Below are 21,551 nucleotides of genomic sequence, written 5' to 3'. Positions count from 1 at the left end.
GAGCTTTATTAGTAAAAAGGAAAAAATAAAAGACATCTAAATTTCAAACTACACTCATGCCAGTTCTCAGGGTAAGGCTGGAGCAACTTGATTCTGAAACAGGAGATTTTCAAGGAATACCAGGAATGCTGCAGAGGTAGCTTCCAAGTCTTTGTAGGTGACATTCTTCTCTCCATGACAGGACTGAACTAATGGCCCAACAGGATGTAACGGAACACTGTGCAGCTGAACATGAGGTCTTTCAGATGAAAAAAACATGAGAGGAGATCCCGAGTCTCTTTTAAGAGGAAAGCTATGAATACCCAAGAGTCCTGGGCAAATTTCTACTAGGCTCTTGGTGTATCTTAAATCCCCAGGAATTGTCACATTAATTCCTTATTGATCATTTTCTGAGTAATAAGTACTGTGGATGCACTTATCTGCATTTTTACTTCGCCCCCAAGTTGTCTGCAATTTTTTAATGTACAAAGATTCCTGAATATGACTTATAAATCCATAAATTCCCCTACCAAAAAAAAATCATGTAACAGATACTATATGATGAAACTAATTCCTTGAACATTTCTGAAGGAAGTAGTTGAAACATATATTTCACTCACACTTTAAGTTTTCTTTATTAATCATTCCAAATGTACTTGTTAGTGATTTGCTTTGTCATTAAATGATCATCACTAAACAGTCTTTTCAATTGTCACTTCAGAAAGGTTTACATTAAAACATTATACTTCCTGTGATACGTGGTTTAAGATGGTTGCTTTTCCTTAGCTGTCCATTAGCAGCCCAATTTTTTTATCCCTGTTGGCAAAACTTAATTCTAATCAAAGTATCAGATGAATTTGTTAAGTTTTCTTTTCCTTTTTTCTTTATGTCTGTTTTTGCGCTTTAAGACTCATCTTTAAGAAAACAGGACAATAATTAAAAGTGTGAATAATCAACATGCTCAAGTATATATGCTTGTACCAAGTCACCAATGATTCAGAACTACACAATGCCTTGATTTGATGAAAGTATTAAAAATAGATGGTCAACATTTTCCAGAAAGAGTTCTAGCTTGGAAAAACAAGTTTAGTAAAAGGTAAAGACAAAGGCATCCCTTAAATATAAAAGAATTGTTCATGCATCTTAAATTTAAAAAAAAAAAAAAAAAAACTATTTCTACTATATACTTCAGATAATGCTATTGAAACTTCAATTTCTTTATAAGTTTCAACTTGCTTCTTATACACAAAAAAGTCTAAATATTTCCACATGCAAAGTAAGCAAGTGTTTATAAAAACAATAACTGACCTTAGGGAGAGTATCTTTGTATTGACACTGTTTGAAAGCATCACCAAAATAATCTGCAGCCTGATTAGCCAATTTAGCTATGATGGCATCTTTCATTTTATCTGGAATACAATATGAAGTTGACCATTATAATTAAAATAAATATGAGTTAATCTGACATGTCTCAGTATAAACATTGAGATCACAAGTTTGTACACGCATCTTAAAACGTCTTTCTTGATAAATCACATTTTCTGCACAAAATTTAAAACAGACAAAATAGATTGGTGGTTGCCAGCAGTGGGGGAAAAGGGAATGAGGAGTGACTGCTAATGGGTACACAGCTTCTTTTTGGGATGATGGTAATGTTTTAAAATAAGATAGTGGTAATCAAAACTCTACGAATATACTAAAAATCTTAATGTTGTACACTTAAAAAGGGTGAACTTTAGTGTATATAAATTCTATCTCAATATAAGCTGTTATTTTAAAAGAAAAAAGTATTCCAATTCCTATTTCTTCCACGTGATGACTTATCTCTTATTTTCAATTTCTCTGTACTTACATATTCAGCCTATATTTCAATCTAAACTTATATGCCTTATAACAATTATTCTTATTCCCTCATTCCCAGGGCCAGGGACTGTGCCTGGATGGCTCCTTCTTTTCATTTAGGTCTACTTTAAACAGGACCTCCTGAAAGAAAGCCTTCTTGATTAATGAATCTAAAATTAGCACAGCTTCCCCTACATCCCTATCCCATAACCATACCATCAGCCACTGTCATACAATTCTTTCTTATTTCTTAAAGCAATTATTTATGAAATTATCCTGGCAACTTAATTCTTGCTTATCATCTCTCCTGTCGCCAGAACATAAGGTTGTTTTCTAACTGTTTATCTAGAAACTAGAACAGTGACTGGCACACAGTAAGTACCCAATAAATATTTGCGAATAAATGTTTGACATGTTAAAAACATATATAAATACTATTCCAGAATGGAGTGTTTAAAGACAATTACTAACAATCCATTTCATGACTTCAAACACAGCCTACATTCTTAAATGTACATTTATGTCACCAATTCAGAAAAGGATAGCTAAAAATGTTCAATAATCCATGTATCAAGTTCAAGAAGGAAAGCGCAACACTGAACATATTATATTCTAATCACTTTCTTAATTTAAAAGCCTTATCGCTTCTTTTCCCATGCAATGAAATGGAAGACAAATTGGAGTTACCTCTTGTAGCTTTTAAAAAAAATACTTCTTGAGCCTGTGCCAGCATAATAAGACTGAGGGTCCCAACAGTATCTGGAGATATGTCCACAGTAGGCTCTCGATTTAAGGCAGATAAAACCGTCTCTTTAATATGTAAAAAGGCACCACTAGCAAACTAAAGGGGGGAAAAAGAATTTCTTTAAAACCTACAGGAACTCAGCAAGACTTAATTTCCTACTGTTAAATACAAAAGTCATTTCAAACGTTAACTCAGTGAACAGTTAATATATTTAAATTTTTATATTACGCAAAACCAATCTAAAACATCTGACCTACAGACAATAAGGTTATCTTTCTAAAACTCCATAGCGTAAGAAGAGATTTAACAAAGAATAAAAGTAAATTACAAGGAAAAACAAAGTAAACTAATGGAACAATCTGATTAAACTATTTTTAGAAACACTTCCTCAAAATTAACATGAGAATAGACGCAGGGATAAACATTAAAATATTTTTAGTAGTGCAATGCTCTTGCTTTGGTCCCAAACAAATTCATCTTACAAATAATTAAACATGCCGTAGTTAGGGGACACCCCAAATAGCGCATACACCTAGTCCTCTGAGGAACAGCATTACTACCCATTGCTAGTGATTTCTGTCTGGCCTTCAGAGCTCCCTAGTGAAATGTTCCCCTTCAGATTTTTCATCTCAATTATATTTTGTTAATACTGAAATAACTTTGCTTCTATGAAACAAACTATACTAAGAAAAAGAAAGAAGTCAGTCTGGGATTAAAATGTGTCATGAATTGGCTGGGCACAGTGGCTCACACCTGTAATCCCAGCACTTTGGAAGGCTGAGGCGGGCGGATCACCTGAGGTCAGGAGTTCAAGACCAGCCTGGCCAACATGATGAAACCCCATCTCTACTAAAAATACAAAAATTAGCTAGGCATGATGGCACACACTTGTAATCCCAGCTGCTCAGGAGGCTGAGGCAGGAGAATCGCTTGAAGCCAGGAGGCAGAGGTTGCGGTGAGCCAAGATCATGCCATTGTACTCCTGCCTGGGCAACAAAGTGAGATTCCATCTCAAAAAAGGAAAAAAAAGTGTCATGAGTTAGATAAATAGACAACACAGAGAAAACTCAAAGTCAAAGGTATTAAAATGAACAGCATGTTTCTGCAGTCATTAAGTATTATAAGACTAGAGTATCTGCTAGGAATGAACAACTGAACTTGTTTAGTAAACTAGTGAATCAAAGTCTAGAACAGCTAGGCGTCTGAGTCTCTCATTTACAGATGAGGAACTGGAGGTACTAAAGAGGTTAAAGAACTTGCCCAACGGCACAAAGCTTCTGGGTGACAAGCTGCCTAGATAAGGACCTAGGTCTAATATCACCAGTTATCTTTCCATGATACCAGGTGCCCTGCTGTGAACACTCACAGAATGGAATGTTTCTTTCATAATTCAGAATGACCTTTCTAAAATATCATATACCAATTAACTGAGTTACAGTTAACCAAAAGCTAAATAAAATTTTACTTCGTTTTCACTATTTTATTTATTTTGAGACAGAGTCTTGCTCTTGTCACCCAGACTAGAGTGCAATGGCACAATCTCAGCTCACTGCAACCTCCGCCTCCTGGGATCAAGCGATTCTCCTGCCTCAGCCTCCCGAGTAGCTCAGATTACAGGCACCCAGCTAATTTTTCTATTTTTAATAGAGACACGTTTCACCATGTTGGCCAGGCTGGTCTGGAACTCCTGACCTCATGATCTGCCCACCTCAGCCTCCCAAAGTGCTGGGACTACAGGAGTGAGCCACCACGCCCGGCTCGTTTTCACATTTTAAAATATTTGCCGTGTATAGCCTCAAAAAGAAATAGCATATGCATTATGTTTGTCATCTATGCCTATTCAAAACTGTAAGACAAGCCACAATTTGGAGCATGTTGTTTCCTTAAGGTATATTTTCCTTTTACTTTCTCAGAATAGCATTACTCACCTCTCCCTTAAACATAAACAACAGGAAAAAGCAGACTATCTTTGAGACAAGCAAATTTCATGGGAGGTTTGGGGGTGAAATAGTGGAAGGACATTTGGAATTACATGAAATTTGGAATCAGAACTACTGAAACCCAAATGGACTGCTATATTAAGACTTCTGACTTTTAGTCTCCTCGTATGTAAAATGGGAGTGACATTATATGACATACATTGCAAGGTTTATCTGGGGTCAAATAATGTACATGAAAACACTTCGTAAATTAGAAAATAATATAAAATGACAACATGATTATATATATTACTTGACACTAATCATTTTTTTAACCAAAACAAAAAAAAAGCTGAATAAATAATAAACAACTGCCACAAAATAACATGCTATATTAGTAAATGATTAGTATGTAAAATAGATTAGGTAACTTATGAACATTACGTGTCTGACCACATTTAAATATGACCTCTCCACATGTCTCAAAGTTAAAATTTTATTTTCTTGCCAATTTCTTGTCTTTATTTTTGTAACAACAGTGAAATTTCAAGTGTGTCTCACTCTAAGAAAACATATGAAAATAATGAACAAATTTTTTAAATTAGGTAATTTATTTAAAATGGATTTACCCTAAATGCCTGAGATGAAATCTCAGACATTTCAACCAACAATTATTGAGCCTCTATTATGTGCCAGGCACTGTGCTAGGTGCTGGGTATAAAACAATGAGGAAAAACAGACTTGGTCTATAAACAGTTTATCTAAGGGCTTCAACAGTAAGAATCAATTCATTTTAAAAGTGCATTCATTTAAGAAAACATCTGTTAGGTAAGAAGTAGCTATAAACCTAAATGCAAATTATTTTCCACTTAATCCAATTTAGTGTTGATCATTATTGCAGTAACTACTTTTCCGCATACCTGGTAATGCTTAGCAGCGATTTTCAATCCTTCATCATTATCCAGGTTCTGTTCTGCTGCAATTTGGCTAGCTAAGGCTGCACAATTGAACAACACACAGCTCTTTTCATATCCTAAGCTTGCAAGAGCTGTAAAAAATTAAGAAGGAAAAATTTATCAGATTATTTTTTTCTAAAGAAAACGAATGTTTCAAAGAGAAATACTATGACCTCTATCATCCTGCTAACTCTCACAAAAACAAGTTTCCAGACCTGTTTTCTTGCTGTCATATGCTCCCATATTTCAAGCTGCCCTCACAGGCGTTTATTTCCACAACAATATGCCCATCACCTAAAACGCTACAGAACAGTAAGTTATTCTTTCTCTCCTTCCCTTTACTTCGACATTTCTATTACAATCAAATTCAAGTGCAAAAGTCATTTTCATGTCATTTCTCTCAGTTTCTTAAATTTGAATAATTATTTCCATTTTTCCACCAACTCTCAAAATCATTGTCCCACCACAATCAAACCAGTTCCTCATTACCACAAATCTAAGTCAATGCAATTTCCTCCTAGCTGGCCTTATGCTTTACTCCCTCAGGCAAATACATTTCTCAAAGAGCTAGCAGATTAGATGGGCTAAAACCCAACTCTGATAAAAAAATCTACACACCTCACATCCACTTAGGATAGCTCCTATTAAAAAACAAACAGAAAATAAGCATTGATGAAGACACAGACAAACTGGAACCCTCATGTACTGTTGGAGGGAATGCAAACTGGTGGTTGGGCATGGTGGCTCACTCTTGTAATCCCTGCACTTTGGTAGCCTGAGACAGGAGGATCTCTTGAAGTCAAGAGTTTGAGGTCAGCCTGAACAACACAGCAAGACCCCACCTCTACCAAAAAAAAAAAAAAAAAAAAAAGATGTTTTTAATCAGCCAGGTATGGTGGTACATGTCTGTAGTCCTAGCTACTTGGAGGCAGGAGGACCATTTGAGCCCAGGAGTTCAAGGCTGCAGTGAGCTATGATCATGCCACTATACTCCAGCCTGAGCGACAGAGCAAAACTCTGTCTCAAAATAAAAAATAAAAAAGCGCAACTACTGTGGAAAACAATATGGCATACGGCAGGTCCTCAAAATATTAAAAATAGAATTGCTATTTTATCAAGCAATTCCACTTTTGAGTATATACCCCCAAAAATAATGAAAGCAGAGTCTCAAAGAGATATATGTATGCCCATGTTCACAGCAGCATTATTCACAATAGCCAAACATGAAAGCAACTCAAGTGTCTGTGGACTGATGAATGTATAAACAAAATGTAGTATATACATACAATAGAATATTAGTGAGCCTTAAACAAGAAGGAAATCATATGCTATAACAGGGATGAATCTTGAGGACATTAAGCTAAGTGAAATAAGTCAGCCACAAAAAAACAAATATTATATGATTCCACTTATATGAGTTACCTAGAGTAATCAAATTTATAGAGACAGAAATCAGAATGATGGTTATCAGGGATGGTGGTAGGGGGAGACGGACTGTTGTTCAATGAGTACATTATTTCAGATTTGCAAGATGAAAAAGTTCTGGATGTATTTTACAACAATGTGAAAAACACCCAACACTAGTGAACTGTACACTTAAAAATGATTAAGATAACAAACTTCATGTTATGAAACTTTTTTTAAATGCAGTCTATGATTCTAAATTCAGAGACAGAAAGAATGGTAGTTGCCAAGGGCTGAAGGTGGAAGGAAGAATGGGACATTATAATTTTTTTTTTCTTTTGAGACAGGGTCTCACTCTGTCACCCAGGCTGGAGTGCACTAGTGCAATCACACTCGTTGCAGCCTCTACCTCTTGGGCTCAATCGATCCTCCTGCCTCCGCTTCCTGAGTAGCTAGGACTACAGGCACAGGCCACCACACCCAGCTAATTTCTGTATTTTCTGTAGAGACAAGGACTCACTATGTTGCCTAGGCTGGTCTTAAACTCCTTGGTTCAAGCAATCCTCCCAACTTGGCCTCCCAAAATGCTTGAATTACAGGCATGAGCCATCACCCCCAGTCTGTGAAGTTATCATTTACTGGGCAGAGTTTCAGTTTTGTAAGGCGAAAAAGAGTTCTCAAGACGACGTTTGCACAATAATGTAAATGTACATGTACAATGAAAATGTACACTGAAGTGTACACTTAAAATGGTTAAGAAGGTATACTATGTATATTGTATCACAACTGAAAAATAACTTTTAAAAAAGAATCTATAATACCTCCCTATTACTTACAGAATTCAATCACTTTGGAATTCAAGATCTAGCATAATGTGCAAGGCACTGACCACCAGGCAAAATAAGGCTCCTTACAAAAATCTGTGAACAAACCATCTAGGAGAATCAGAACACTACATTTGTATGTTTGTACCATAGAGCAGTGCCAAAAAGTAAAGCCCTCCTTGTTACAGTACTTTGGTGGCCTCCTATGTAATAATGGCCAGTTTTCAACTTGCTTCCAAACCATTCTAGTCTCCTCATTCTAAACTAAAGCAGACATAAACATTAGCATTCCTTAAAGAGATTCAAAGTTGGTACATCCATAAAAGAACAGGATTTTTTTAATTAATAAGAAAAAGCTCCTAAAAATTAAAAACTTGATTGTTAAATTTTTTTCAAAAGTTTTACGGGTGGCGGAAGGAAAAAAACATTTTCAAGTTTTAAAATTAGTATCCAGGCAATCTCTCAGAAGTAGAACATAAAGTCAAGAAAATAAAAATTACAAAAATTATGAGTGAACAACTCAGAACAACCAACATCTAAAAAAGTATTCCAAAGAAAGAGAGACAAAAGAGACAAGAAAATTATCAAAGAAATATAAGAAAACTTCCCAGAGCTGAAGGGAGATATAAATGTTCAAACTAAAAGGGCCAAAAAGAAATGCCCTACAAATGAATAAAATGAAATCCCATTAAGTCTTTCGAGATTTCTAAACATGAAAGACAAAGAGAAGACTGTAAAAATATTCCCAAGAGCAAAGAAACAGATCACTTACAAAATAACAAAACTCAGACTTTTCATCAGTAACACTAGATACTAAAAGGCAAGAGATTGGCTGGGTGCTGTGGCTCACGCCTGTAATCTCAGCACTTTGGGAGGCTGAGGTGGGCAGATCACCAGGTCAAGAGATCAAGACCATTCTGGCCAATACAGTGAAACCTCGTCTCCTCTAAAAGTACAAAAATTAGCTGGATGTGGTGGTGCACGCCTATAGTCCCAGCTACTCGGGAGGCTGACGCAGGAGAATCGCTTGAACCTCGGAGGCGGAGGTTGCAGTGAGCCAAGATCGCGCCACTGCACTCTAGCCTGGCAACAGAGCAAGACTTCCTATCAAAAAAAAAAAAAAAAAGGCGGCCCGGCGTGGTGGCTCAAGCCTGTAATCCCAGCACTTTGGGAGGCTGAGACGGGTGGATCATGAGGTCAGGAGATCCAGACCATCCTGGCTAACACGGTAAAACCCTGTCTCTACTAAAAACCACAAAAAACTAGCCAGACAAGGTGGCGGTCACCTGTAGTCCCAGCTACTCGGGAAGCTGAGGCAGGAGAATGACGTAAACCCGGGAGGCGAAGCTTGCAGTGAGCTGAGATCCTACCACTGCACTCCAGCCTGGGCGACAGAGCGAGACTCCGTCTCAAAAACAACAACAACAAAAGGTAAGGGATCAATGCCTTCAAGTTCTGAATATAATTTTAATTAATTCAATAATTATATACATTAGGCCAGTATGGCAGGAAAGAGCAAGGAACAAAATTAAATATCAGCCAGGGGCGGTGGCTCACACCTGTAATCCCAGCACTTTGGGAGGCCAAGGCAAGTGGAGCTGTTAAGGCCAGGAGTTCGAGATCAGCCTGGCCAACATGGTGAAACCCTGTCTCTACTAAAAACACAAAAATTTGCCAGGCATGGTGGTGCACGCCTGTAATCCCAGCTACTCAGGAGATTGAGGCACGAGAATCACTTGAACCCCAGAGGCGGAGGTTGCACTGAGCTGAGATCACGTGGCTGTACTCCACCCCGGGCAACAGAGGAAGACTGTTCTCAAAAAAAAAAAAAAAAGAACGAAATATATTCCAAACAAGAAATAAAAGTAAACTGTTTATATATCAGATACGTATCCCAATCTATTATGTTGCCCATAAATATTATCATACCAGACTGTAGTCTCTCGTTTTATTTTGACAATTTCTCATGTATAAGAGCTTTTATGAGATTTTACATATAAGAGCTATTTTGATCTTGCAATTAACTCTTATCGTTTTTCCTTTATTTTCTTCTATCCATCTAAACTTAAACCAGGTTTTCAAAACAATATTTTCCTTTCTTCAAAGATGACTTTTTAAATATTTAACTGTATTCTTGTTTCTTACTTGCTCTCTTTTTCATTAAGTTTTTCTTTTATCTTTTGTTTTCTTTTGAGACAACGTGTTGCTTTGTCACCCAGGTTGAAGAACAGTGGCATAATCACGGCTTACTGCAGCCTCAACCTCCCAGGCTCAAGCGATCCTCTCACCTCAACTCCCCAAATAGTAGGACTACAGGCACGCGCCACCATGTCTGGCAAATTTTTGTATTTTTTGTAGAGAGAGAGTTTCGTCTGTTCCCCAGGTTGGTCTTGAACTCCTGGGCTCAAGTAATCCGCCTGTCTTGGCCTCCTCAAGTACTGGGATTAGAAGCATGAGCCACCACTTCCAGCCTCTCAACTTTTCAAAATGAAAATAACTAAATTACAAATATAGTTTTCTAAAATTCAAACATTTTAAACTACAAAAAAAATAATTAAAAATCACCCAAGATCTCATCTTCCAGAGTTAACCAGAATTTATTTTTTGGTATCTCACAAATAACTACATACACATTCACACACATAACTTTTCACAAAGTGGATACTATACCACACTCGAGTTGCCTGGAATGCACAACTCAAGGGAGGAGGAATTACTCTAGGTTCTATATGAGGACCGTCCCAAGGAGCCCAACTCAGGGGACCCTAGAGTTGTACGATGCAACAACTCTGAACTAAGGCAGGCCTTTTATTCAATATTCCATTGATATAGCTTTACATATCAACAAATACATATATGTATTTTTATTCTTAGTATTCTAAAAGTACACAATATTTAAATGAATGAGTAGTCTTTTATTTAACCAAGACATTACTGAAGGACATTTAATTACCAATTTTTGCTACTAGAAACACCTTGATGAACCACCTCCTGCTTTATGATCTAATTTTTTGCTTCCCAGTTCTTCTGGATACTTGAGTTCATCACTCAAGTGTCTCCTAGGTCTCCTGCCATCTGCTCCTTATTCGCAACCTACTAAATTTCTTAAGTCGTAACAACACTAAGAATCCTTTTCTTCACCTTGGCTCCCTCTCAGAACGATGCTCCCTTTGTCCCCAAATCTTTACTGTAAATTTCCTGAAATGAGCAACCCACATTCACTGTTTCCATTCCCTCACCTCCCATTCACCCCTCAATCTGATGCTTCTTCAGGAAACTCTAAGTGAAACTTCTCTCTGCCAAATCCAAGGACTTCTCCAACCTTACATGACTGAGTTCTGCCACAATGACTCAGTCAAGGATGGTCCAGCCTGGACCTGGGGTGATCATCAGAATCACTTGGAGATATTTTATTTTTTTTTTAGACGGAATCTCTCTCTGTCGCCCAGGCTGGAGTGCAATGGCACGATCTCGGCTCACTGCAACCTCTGCCTCCTAGGTTCAAGCGAGTCTCCTGCCTCAGCCTCCTGAGTAGCTGGAATCACAAGGTGTGCGCCACTACACCTAGCTGATTTTGTATTTTTAGTAGAGATAGGATTTCACCATGTTGATCAAGCTAATCTCAAACTCCTGACCTCATGATCCACCCGCCTCTGCCTCCCAAAGTGTTGGGATTATAGGCGTGAGCCACCACACCCAGCCACCTGGAGATATTTTCAAAGATACTAATTCCAGTGCCCTACTCCAAAATTTTCTCCTATCACATCTGGCACTCTGTATCTTCATCTTTAAAGATAAACCTTTATCTTTAACATTTTCCCCAGGTAATACTAATATGCAGCCAGGTTTGGGAACCACTGGACCACATCAACTTTGAAACTCTTCTGGCATTCCTTCACATATCTATTTTACCCTGGTTCCTGTAAGATCTGAAAGCTTTTTCTCAACCTCATTCCCAGAACGTCTTCTTCTATTTCCCCTGAATATTATATTACTTAGCTCTGACTTTTATACTTTTCTCAGTCAATTATCTGCCAGAAAGAATAAATTTATTATCACCTAATAATTGTTCCCGAATGTGTATCTCTTTCTCTTCTGAGCTTTAAATCCTTTATTTCAGAATGACAGAGAAATGTCTACCCAGAATAATACAGAAAAGTTAGACTCAATCTTTCTACTAAAAGGAACAAATATCCAACAGGTCAAACCAACTTATAAATCTCAGAGTCAAGCCTCAACTCCTACTCTTCCTTCTGACTAGTAGTCAGCAAATTCAGTCAACTTCACCTCTGAAAAGTCCGAAATCCCTCTCTTCTGTGACTCGCACATACTAGCTTGTCTAACCTCATCATCTCTCATCAGTCTCCTAACCGGTCTGTTTCTCTCTACTCCCGGGAGTTAGGCTATCTAGATTCATATCCCAGCTTCATTAAATCCTAACCATATGACTTCAGAAAATCACGGAATCTTTCTAAACTAGTTTGTTCAACTGGCAATAATAGCGCTTTCCTCATTAAGCTAATGGAGAATTCAGAAAGATTATTTATAGGCCGGGCGCAGTGGCTCAAGCCTGTAATCCCAGCACTTTGGGAGGCCAAGACGGGTGGATCACGAGGTCAGGAGATCGAGACCAACCTGGCTAACACGGTGAAACCCCGTCTCTACTAAAAAATACAAAAAACTAGCCGGGCGTGGTGGTGGGCGCCTGTAGTCCCAGCTGCTCAGGAGGCTGAGGCAGGAGAATGGCGTGAACCCGGGAGGCGGAGCTTGCAGTGAGCCAAGATCCGGCCACTGCACTCCAGCCTGGGCGACAGAGCGAGACTCCGTTTCAAAAAAAAAAAAAAAAAAAGAAAGAAAGATTATTTATAAAGTCCCTTCCAGAATGCCTGCATAAAACAAATGCCCAATAAACATTCACTATTATTATACAAGAGGGGAAAGTAAAAAGTCAGAAGCATAATATTTGCAACTCTTCACAATCTGCTTTCTAATATCATCACCCTCCATAATCCCCAATTTAACCTATGGTTACAAGCCATAACAATAATTATCATTATATTAACATTATATATATCTACTATAAAATATATATTTCCATTTCCTCACCTATATATATGCCATAACAATAATTAAATTATTATATACAATATCTACTATAAAATATATATTTCCATTTCCTCACCTATATGTAAGTATAAACCTTAAACAAGATATAGATATATAGCCGGGCACAGTGGCTCATGCCTGTAATCCCAGGACTTTGGGAGGCCGAGGTGGATGGATCATGAGGTCAGGAGATCGAGACCATCCTGGCTAACACGGTGAAACCCCGTCTCTATTAAAAATACAAAAAATTAGCCAGGCGTGGTGGCGGGCGCCTGTAGTCCCACCTACTCGGGAGGCTGAGGCAGGAGAATGGTGTGAACCCGGGAGGCAGAGCTTGCAGTGAATGGAGATTGCGCCACTACACTCCAGCCTGGGCAACAAAGTAAGACTCAGTGTCAAGAAAAAAAAAAAAAAGATATAGATATGTGTGTATATGGTATGTACATACTATATAATACATATTATATATCTATATAAGCTATATAATCTATATTATAGCATATCTTATATAATGTATATGTATGCTATAAAAGGATATACTATATAAGGTATATTATGCATAGTTATCCATTATATATGTACATATACATATATATCTATATTATATAAATATATGTATATAATATGCATACATGTATGTGAATATATACATACAGTATACATATATACTATACATGCACATATGTATATATGCATATATGTATACAAATATATGCTGTATACATATGTATATGTAAGTATATATACATGTGTATAACACACATATAATACACATTATATATACATATAATATACATTACAGATATATAACATATATACAAATACATATATATCATATATACATTGTATATACATATATAAAATATACATATATACGTATAACACATATATCATATATGCATTACAATGTTATATAATAATATAATTATTCATTGCAGTTAATACTTATTGAGCACTGTTCTTAGGACTTTACAAATATTCACTCATTTAATCCACATAAGAATCCAATGAGATAAGCCAGGGGCTGGTGCCTGTAATCCCAGCACCTTGGGAGGCCGAGGTGGGTGGATCACCTGAGGTCGGGAGTTCAACACCAGCCTGGCCAACATGATGAAACCCTGTGTCTACTAAAAAAATTACCCACGTGTGGTGGCGGGTGCTTGTAATCCCAGCTACTCGGGAGGCTGAGGCAGGAGAATAGGGGAATCACTTGAACCCAGTAGGCAGAGGTTGCAGTGAGCCGAGAGAGCCTGGGCAACAAGAGCAAAACTCTGTCTCAAAAAAAAAAAAAGAATCCAAAGAAATATATAGTATTATCTCCATTTCACAGATGAGAAAATTAAGGCACAGAGATGTTATCTTGCTGGAGCTGGTAGATCAAAAGTCCTTGCCCTTCTGACCTATGGTTATGATTTTGTGTCTGTAATATTATTTTCTACAAATCCATCCTTCAAGGCCTAACTCAAACATTGTCTGCTTTCAAAAGGTAGAATTACTTTCCTCCTCATATATGCTTCCGTGAGTTTGTTCATAGGCCGATATTACATATTACACTTTCAAATGATCAACTATCTTCCCAACAACTGAGTACATCGGTTTTACTCATTTTTATAACTAGGACAGTGCCTGGCAAGGCATGGGCTCTCTACAAATATTTCAAAATTGCATTAAAAGTTGAAGTTAAAAAGAAAATGAGATGTAAAAAACTTTAGTATTTACAAAGAGTCATTTAAAATAACAATTTTAAAAACTAAAAACAATGCAAAGTAGTTAGACCAATTTTCCTATCACTTTTATTAAAAATTACATACCCAGTTTTACAGAGCCTCCAAAAAGTGAACCTTTATCAAAAGCATCCTTCCAGGTAAATGTCAAGCAGATCTGGATAGAATGAAAGAAAATAGAAAAGTATGTTACCTTCCTGAATCTCATTAAATATTAAGTCTCCTTTGAAGAAAAATCCACCATGAAAAAAAGGACAAAAGCTCAATCTGTCTAAAATATTATCTCCTACGACCACCCAACTCCCTTTCCTTCTCCTTTTAAATTGAAATTTCAAAAAAGTAAAATACTGGCACTGGGATATTTCAAATGGTCATTCTGCCTCGGTAATCATAAACACTATCTTATTCACCTTTATAAACACATGAGGACTTTAACGGAACAAAGTAAGTAGTAGACACTTGTCAAATAAGCCAAGTGAAGCAAGGGAAATAAAAGTAAGTACTACAGGTTTCCTAGAAGATGAAATTAAAAACTATTCCATGATGACAAAAATAGGAGAATGGTTATTTTGGGGGATCGGTTAATATTTTATTTCTTTATCTAGGTGGTGGTTATACAGGCATACTCATTTTGTAAGATTCAAGCTATACCCATGATTTGTCCATTTTTCTGTACGCTACATGAAAATTAAATGTTTACTTTCTCAAAAAACTCTCTCTCTGCTCCTAAAATATGCATTATCACATACAAAGATTAGAAAGGAGTAAACCTCATTTAAATTATTTATTACAATCTAATATAAAAATTTCTAAATTCTTGATTAGGGAAATTTTCAAACATACAGAAAAACTAAAGAGAATAAAGAGAATGAACTCCAGTATACCCATCAGCAGCCTTAGTCTTTTGCCCTTCTTGGTTCATCTACCTCCCAACTTGTCCTGCCTCCAGTCACCTACACTTTTTTTCCAGGAATATTTTAAAGGAAATCTCAACATATACTTATTTCACCTGTAAAAACTTTAGTACAAGAATGTTTAAAGTACTTCTCTTATAACTATTTTAAAATTTAAAAGTATCACTAATTTTAAAATCTTTATCCAATCTCCAAAATAAAACTATAAGAAATTATCAGCATTTTCAACATCTAGCCTTTAAGGAGAAAATAAAGTTGACATTTGTGTAATTAACATTTAATCACAATAGCATTTGCAACTTTTACATGCAAATGTAACTTGTGCAAATAATTTTTAAAGCACATAAACTGAGACTAATAATTCCTGAATTGTGCAGTTTCCTTCCTAATTCTGAAAAAGTCAAAGAGAAGGACACAGTAGATTAATCAGTCAATAAATTCTACTGACATAAAATGAAGTCCAGAAAAAAACAAACAAACCATTGTTCTACATGAGCCCCAGAAGTGACTGAAGAATGACATGAATGGAATTCCAGATTCTTTCTTCGGAAACACATATATTCACATCAGACAGACCTAAAAGCTCCTATTTTTATAACACTATCTCATAAAACTCTAAAGACAATGAAGATATTGGCAAAAGGAAATGGGTGCCATTACCATATAATTTTAAGACAGAATTAATGACTTACCTGATTTTCAGAAAATGGGAATTTGGGTTCAATAGAACAAATCTGATCATAATATCTAAAAAACAGAGCAGAATTAATAATTACCAGAGCTAAATATTACACGCATTCATGTAATTATAACTGGTTTAAGATGACACAAATTATTCATGCTTACTTTGAGCAGCTATTTTATATTAGACAAAGTGTTTTAATACATAAACCAGAAGCTTAAAAAATGTATGCAGTGAAAAACTATGAACAAAAATTCATACCCACCACCACAGAAAAATATTTATCAACTGTTATTGGCTAAAAGCAAACTAACATCTGCTCCGAAAACCAAAATATTTCTTAAAAATACTATTTCTTGCCGGGCACAGTGGCTCAAGCCTGTAATCCCAGCACTTTGGGAGGCCGAGATGGGTGGATCACGAGGTCAGGAGATCGAGACCATCCTGGCTAACACGGTGAAACCCCGTCTCTACTAAAAACTACAAAAAACTAGCCGGGCGAGGTGGCGGGCACCTGTAGTCCCAGCTACTCTGGAGGCTGAGGCAGGAGAATGGCGTAAACCCGGGAGGCGGAGCTTGCAGTGAGCTGAGATCCAGCCACTGCACTCCAGCCTGGGTGACAGAGCGAGACTCCCTCTCAAAAAAAAAAAAAAAAAAAAAAAAACTATTTCTTACTGAAACAATTATGTTTATATCCCTTAGACAAATTAGTAGCTCTGGTAAACTGCCAATTAAAAGCAGGCTTACCAACTTTCAAATGTTTTGGGTAAGCCCAACTCTATCTATCTCTAGCACTGCCACACAGCACATCAAAGCTACCACAGTCTTTCAGCTAGAAATCCAAAAGTTTCCTAGACAATCTCTCCATTTCCTTTCTCATTCTTTCCAACCTGTTTTCTGCATAGCAGCCAGAATGATCACAAAATGTAAAGCTGTCTTCCCCCATCAGGGTGAGCTTTCAGTCAGCAAGTCTGGCAGCGAAAGGAGTAGAAAAGGGTCAGGCCAAGCTTTCTAACTGGCCTCTAATCTTTCTTCCTTTCCTTTTTCCTTCTTCCCCCACCCCTTCATCAGGGGTACTTTTGTAATGATTATTTCTGGGGGCAAATTTTCAGGAGTGGGCAACATATCTGAGACCAAGCTTTTGGCTGGCACGGCTATGAGTTTGGTTATTAACAGGAAAAACTATGCAGTTAAGTAAATACATTGAAAAGAATAGAAGCCAAGTTTCTCAAGGTCAGAGATACAAATACCTGAAAGGGCCAGGCAAGCGGATCACGCCTGTAATCCTAGTACTTTGGGAGGTTAAGGCGGGTGGATCACTTGAGCCCAGAGTTCGAGACCAGCCTGGCCAACATGGCAAAACCCTGTCTCTACTAAAAATACAAACATTAGCCAGGCGTGGTGGCGCACACCTGTGGTCCCAGTTACTCATGAGGCTGAGGTGGGAGGATCACTTGAGCCCTGGAGGTCATGGCTGCAGTGGGCCAAGATGGCGCCACTGTACTCCAACGTGGGCAAGACCCTGTCTTAAAAAAAAAAAAAAAATCCACAAATATGAGAAGGCAGAAGGTTAGAGTAACTCCACAGTTTTAAACTAGAACTAGAGATATCAATGTGAACTTTGTTTGTTTACTGACAGGATATTGTTCTGTTGCCCAGGCTGCAGTACAGTAGCGCAATCATAGCACGTGATAACCTTGAACTCCCAGGCTCAAGCAATCTGCCCACTTCAGCCCCTGAGTTGCCAGGACTACAGGTGCATGTCACCACACCCGCCTAGTTTTTTAACTCTTTTTTTTTTAAAGGTAGCAGAGAGAAAAAAAAACAAGTATAAAAGTGTAAGTATGTATTTTCTAAATGTATATGCTAAGAGGGCCTATAAGCAGTAACACTTTATAGTAGCAATAAGCACACCTACTGCCCAGATAATCTTTTGCATTAAAAGGAGCCAAGTGCTCCTTAGAGAAACTGCTGAATCCAGGGCTGAGACTGAAAAAATTCAATATTCAAGCCTAAAACATCTTGCTATGCCAGAAAGTTAAGGAAGTGCTCAAAAAATGATGAGGACATGTCAAAAGGGCACAGGAGGTAGCTTTAAGGGGCTCCCAATGGCCAAGCATAGAACCAATCTAACTAATATAAGTAACAGTAAAATATAATCCGTTGAGGAAAATAAGAACACCACTCTGAAGTAAATAAACAGGTGAAGAGGGAAAACTCTACCCTACAGTACCATAATCTAGAGGAAATTAGAAAAATTACCATTTGGTACCTTTCAGAGTATAATATCTAATTCTGGCACGGTTCATCAATAAAGGCTAAAATAATGGAAAGTGTGTAATGAAACAGGATATTACATAGTCTCAAAGTATCTCCCTACAATATATTTACTAATTAGCACAACACACTTATTAACTGTAAGGTCAAGAAACCTGGCAAACACCATCTTTTTTTTTTTTTTTTTTTTTTTTTTCTTTTTGAGACGGAGTCTCCCTCTGTCGCCCAGGCTGGAGTGCAGTGGCCGGATCTCAGCTCACTGCAAGCTCCGCCTCCCGGGTTTATGCCATTCTCTCGCCTCAGCCTCCCGAGTAGCTGGGACTACAGGCGCCCGCCATCTCGCCCGGCTAATTTTTTGTATATTTTAGTAGAGACGGGGTTTCACCGTGTTAGCCAGGATGGTCTCGATCTCCTGACCTCGTGATCCGCCCGTCTCGGCCTCCCAAAGTGCTGGGATTACAGGCTTGAGCCACCGCGCCCGGCCACACCATCTTAACCAAGCGATAAAAATAAACATTACCACTACAGAACAAATTCACATCATATTTTTCCTGATAAGCACTAGAAAGAACACAGCATCACTTCGCTGGCACTCCTATGCAAAAATACAGAAATCACAAGAAAATGAGACAAGCCCTTATTGAGGAAAATTCTAAAAAGTAACTAGCCTGTCCTCTTCAAAAATGTCAAGGTCATGAAAGACAAGAGAAAACTGAAGAACTGGTCCAGACTGAAGGAGATTAAAGATAATAATCAAATGCACTGCATGATTCTAGATTAGATCCTGAACCTGTAAATAATATTGGGAAAATCAGCAATATTTGAATGAATTCTATGGATTATATGGCAATAATGAATCAATGCCAACTTCCTGACTTTGAAAGTTGTACTATGGTTATATAGGAGAATATCTTTGTACTCAGGAAATAAACTCTAAAGTATTAAGTACTGAAACCCTTCGGTGGATTTCCATTATACTTAAAATTACATCCAAAAATGTTGAAGATCTTACAGGATCTGGCTATCATCCAACTCTCCAGCCTCATCTCAGGATATTCACTACACATTCTAGTCCCTAACTTATATGCTCTCCTTGCTCAGGGCCTTCACTCTTTTTATCACCATTTCTCACTTTTGTCTAGACTGACACTGTTATCAAAGAAAGTTCCTCATTCATTCATTCAACAAATATATACCAAGAGCTTACTATGCACCAAACACAGTTTTAGGACATTAAGAATTCAGCAGTAAACATCTAAATATCTGTGCTCTTGCGAAGCTTTTAGAGGGGAAGACAAACAAGCAAAAATATTATATAGAAGACAGTGGTAAGTGCCATGGAGAATAAAGAGATAAGAGGAATAAAGCAAATATATGGGGAGAGGTAAGAAGGTTGTCGTTTTAAATAACATGGTCATTTGACTACATGAAAAAAAAGCTTTAACTTTAAAACAGCATGACTATAAAAGGTGTGAAAAAGGTGGTAAGGTGAGCCAAGCAGATATCTGAGGATTTCCAATCTAGGGAAAATCAAGTGCCAATACCCTGGGATAAGAGGGTACTTTAGAATGTATCTGACATGGCAAGGAGACCAATATGGCCATAGAGTAAGCAAGGGAGAAAACAGTGATGAAGTCAAAGAAGTAATGATGCCTTGAGTGCAACTGTAAGACTTCTGAGTTTTACTATATAGTGTGAGAGGGTGAACCATCAAAAGGTTTGGACAAAACAGTAACATGGGCCGGGCGCGGTGGCTCAAGCCTGTAATCCTAGCACTTCGGGAGGCCGAGACGGGCGGATCGCGAGGTCAGGAGATCGAGACCATCCTGGCTAACACGGTGAAACCCCGTCTCTACTAAAAACTACAAAAAACTAGCCGGGCGAGGTGGCGGCGCCTGTAGTCCCAGCTACCTGGGAGGCTGAGGCAGGAGGATGGCGTGAACCCAGGAGGCAGAGCTTTGCAGTGAGCTGAGATCCGGCCACAGCACTCCAGCCTGGGCAACAGAGCGAGACTCCGTCTCAAAAAAAAAAAAAAAGTAACATGACTTATTTTCATAGAGTCACCATGACTCTTGTGTAGAAAACTGACTGCAGGTGTGCAAGGGCAGAAGTAGAGATCAGTTAGGAAGCTACTGTAGTCATCCAGTCAAGAGACGACGCTAGCACAGATCAATGTAGTCCATGGTGGCAGCAGAAGTGATAAAGTCAATCTAGACCAGGCGCTGTGGCTCATGCCTATAATCCCAACACTTTAGGAGGCTGAGGTAGGAGAATCACCTGAGCCTAGGAGTTTGAGACCACCCTGGACAACACAGTGAGACCTCATCTCTACACATACACACACAAAAAATTAGCCAGGTAAAGTGGTGGGCCTACAGTCCCCAGGGAACTATGCAGGGGCATAAGGTGGGAAGATCACTTGAGCCCAGGAGGTTAAGGCTGGAGTGAGCTGTGATTCCACCACTGTACTCCAGGATGGGCCATGGAGTGAAATCCTGTCTCAAAAAAAAAAGTCAATATAACCCCTTGTTAAAATTAGTCCCCGGTGAAACCCCATCTCTACTAAAAATACAAAAACGAGCCGGGCGAGGTGGCGGGCACCTGTAGTCCCAGCTACTCAGGAGGCTGAGGCAGGAGAATGGCGTAAACCCGGGAGGCGGAGCTTGCAGTGAGCTGAGATCTGGCCACTGCACTCCAGTCCGGGCGACAGAGCGAGACTCCGCCTCAAAAAAAATAAAAAATAAAAAATAAATAAATAAATAAAAATAAAATAAAAATAAAATAAAATAAAATTAGTCCCCTTCCATTTATAATCTCTCAGGTCCCTGAACATTTCCTTCATATGATTTAATACAATTTGTGACATATTAATTGTGGGATTATGTTTACTGCCTTTTCTCTCAAAGGATTCTAAATTCCATGAAAGCAAAGACTGGATCTATTTGCTGTTTTGTTGCTAGCCCCAAGCAAATGAATCGGTAAAATGCAAAGTTTTCTTCTATCTCTGAAAAGTAAAACCTAAAATTCTGGTTTGTGAATGAACAGGAGCTATCAAAGAACAAACCCATAAGGAGGGAACAGCAAGTGCTAAATGCCTGAGGCAACCATGCCTAAAGATGTGCTTGGCACAGCAAGGAGGCCAATATGACCATAGAGCCGGGACTGGCAAACTTTTTTCT

The 21,551-nt window shown here is 38.0% G+C and overlaps 1 protein-coding gene across 2 annotated transcripts in view; it reads right to left on the bottom strand.

The window, feature by feature from the left end:
- PDCD6IP (programmed cell death 6 interacting protein) overlaps positions 1 to 21,551 on the bottom strand; it is an 80,743-nt gene that overhangs the window by 48,276 nt on the left and 10,916 nt on the right. For both annotated transcript variants that reach the window (XM_033212970.1, XM_033212971.1), the window contains exons 2-6: positions 16,106 to 16,160; positions 14,587 to 14,656; positions 5,406 to 5,533; positions 2,509 to 2,662; positions 1,288 to 1,388 (exon numbers count right to left, since the gene is read on the bottom strand). In XM_033212970.1, coding sequence (XP_033068861.1) covers positions 1,288 to 1,388; positions 2,509 to 2,662; positions 5,406 to 5,533; positions 14,587 to 14,656; positions 16,106 to 16,160 — 508 coding nt within the window. The remainder of the gene's footprint in view (positions 1 to 1,287; positions 1,389 to 2,508; positions 2,663 to 5,405; positions 5,534 to 14,586; positions 14,657 to 16,105; positions 16,161 to 21,551) is intronic.

The sequence above is a fragment of the Trachypithecus francoisi genome, unplaced genomic scaffold, assembly GCF_009764315.1.
Source record: "Trachypithecus francoisi isolate TF-2019V2 unplaced genomic scaffold, Tfra_2.0 Lachesis_group0, whole genome shotgun sequence".
NCBI lineage: Eukaryota > Metazoa > Chordata > Mammalia > Primates > Cercopithecidae > Trachypithecus > Trachypithecus francoisi.
The sequence above is the reverse complement of the archived record's forward strand: the minus strand, read 5'-3'. Positions and strand labels throughout refer to the sequence as shown.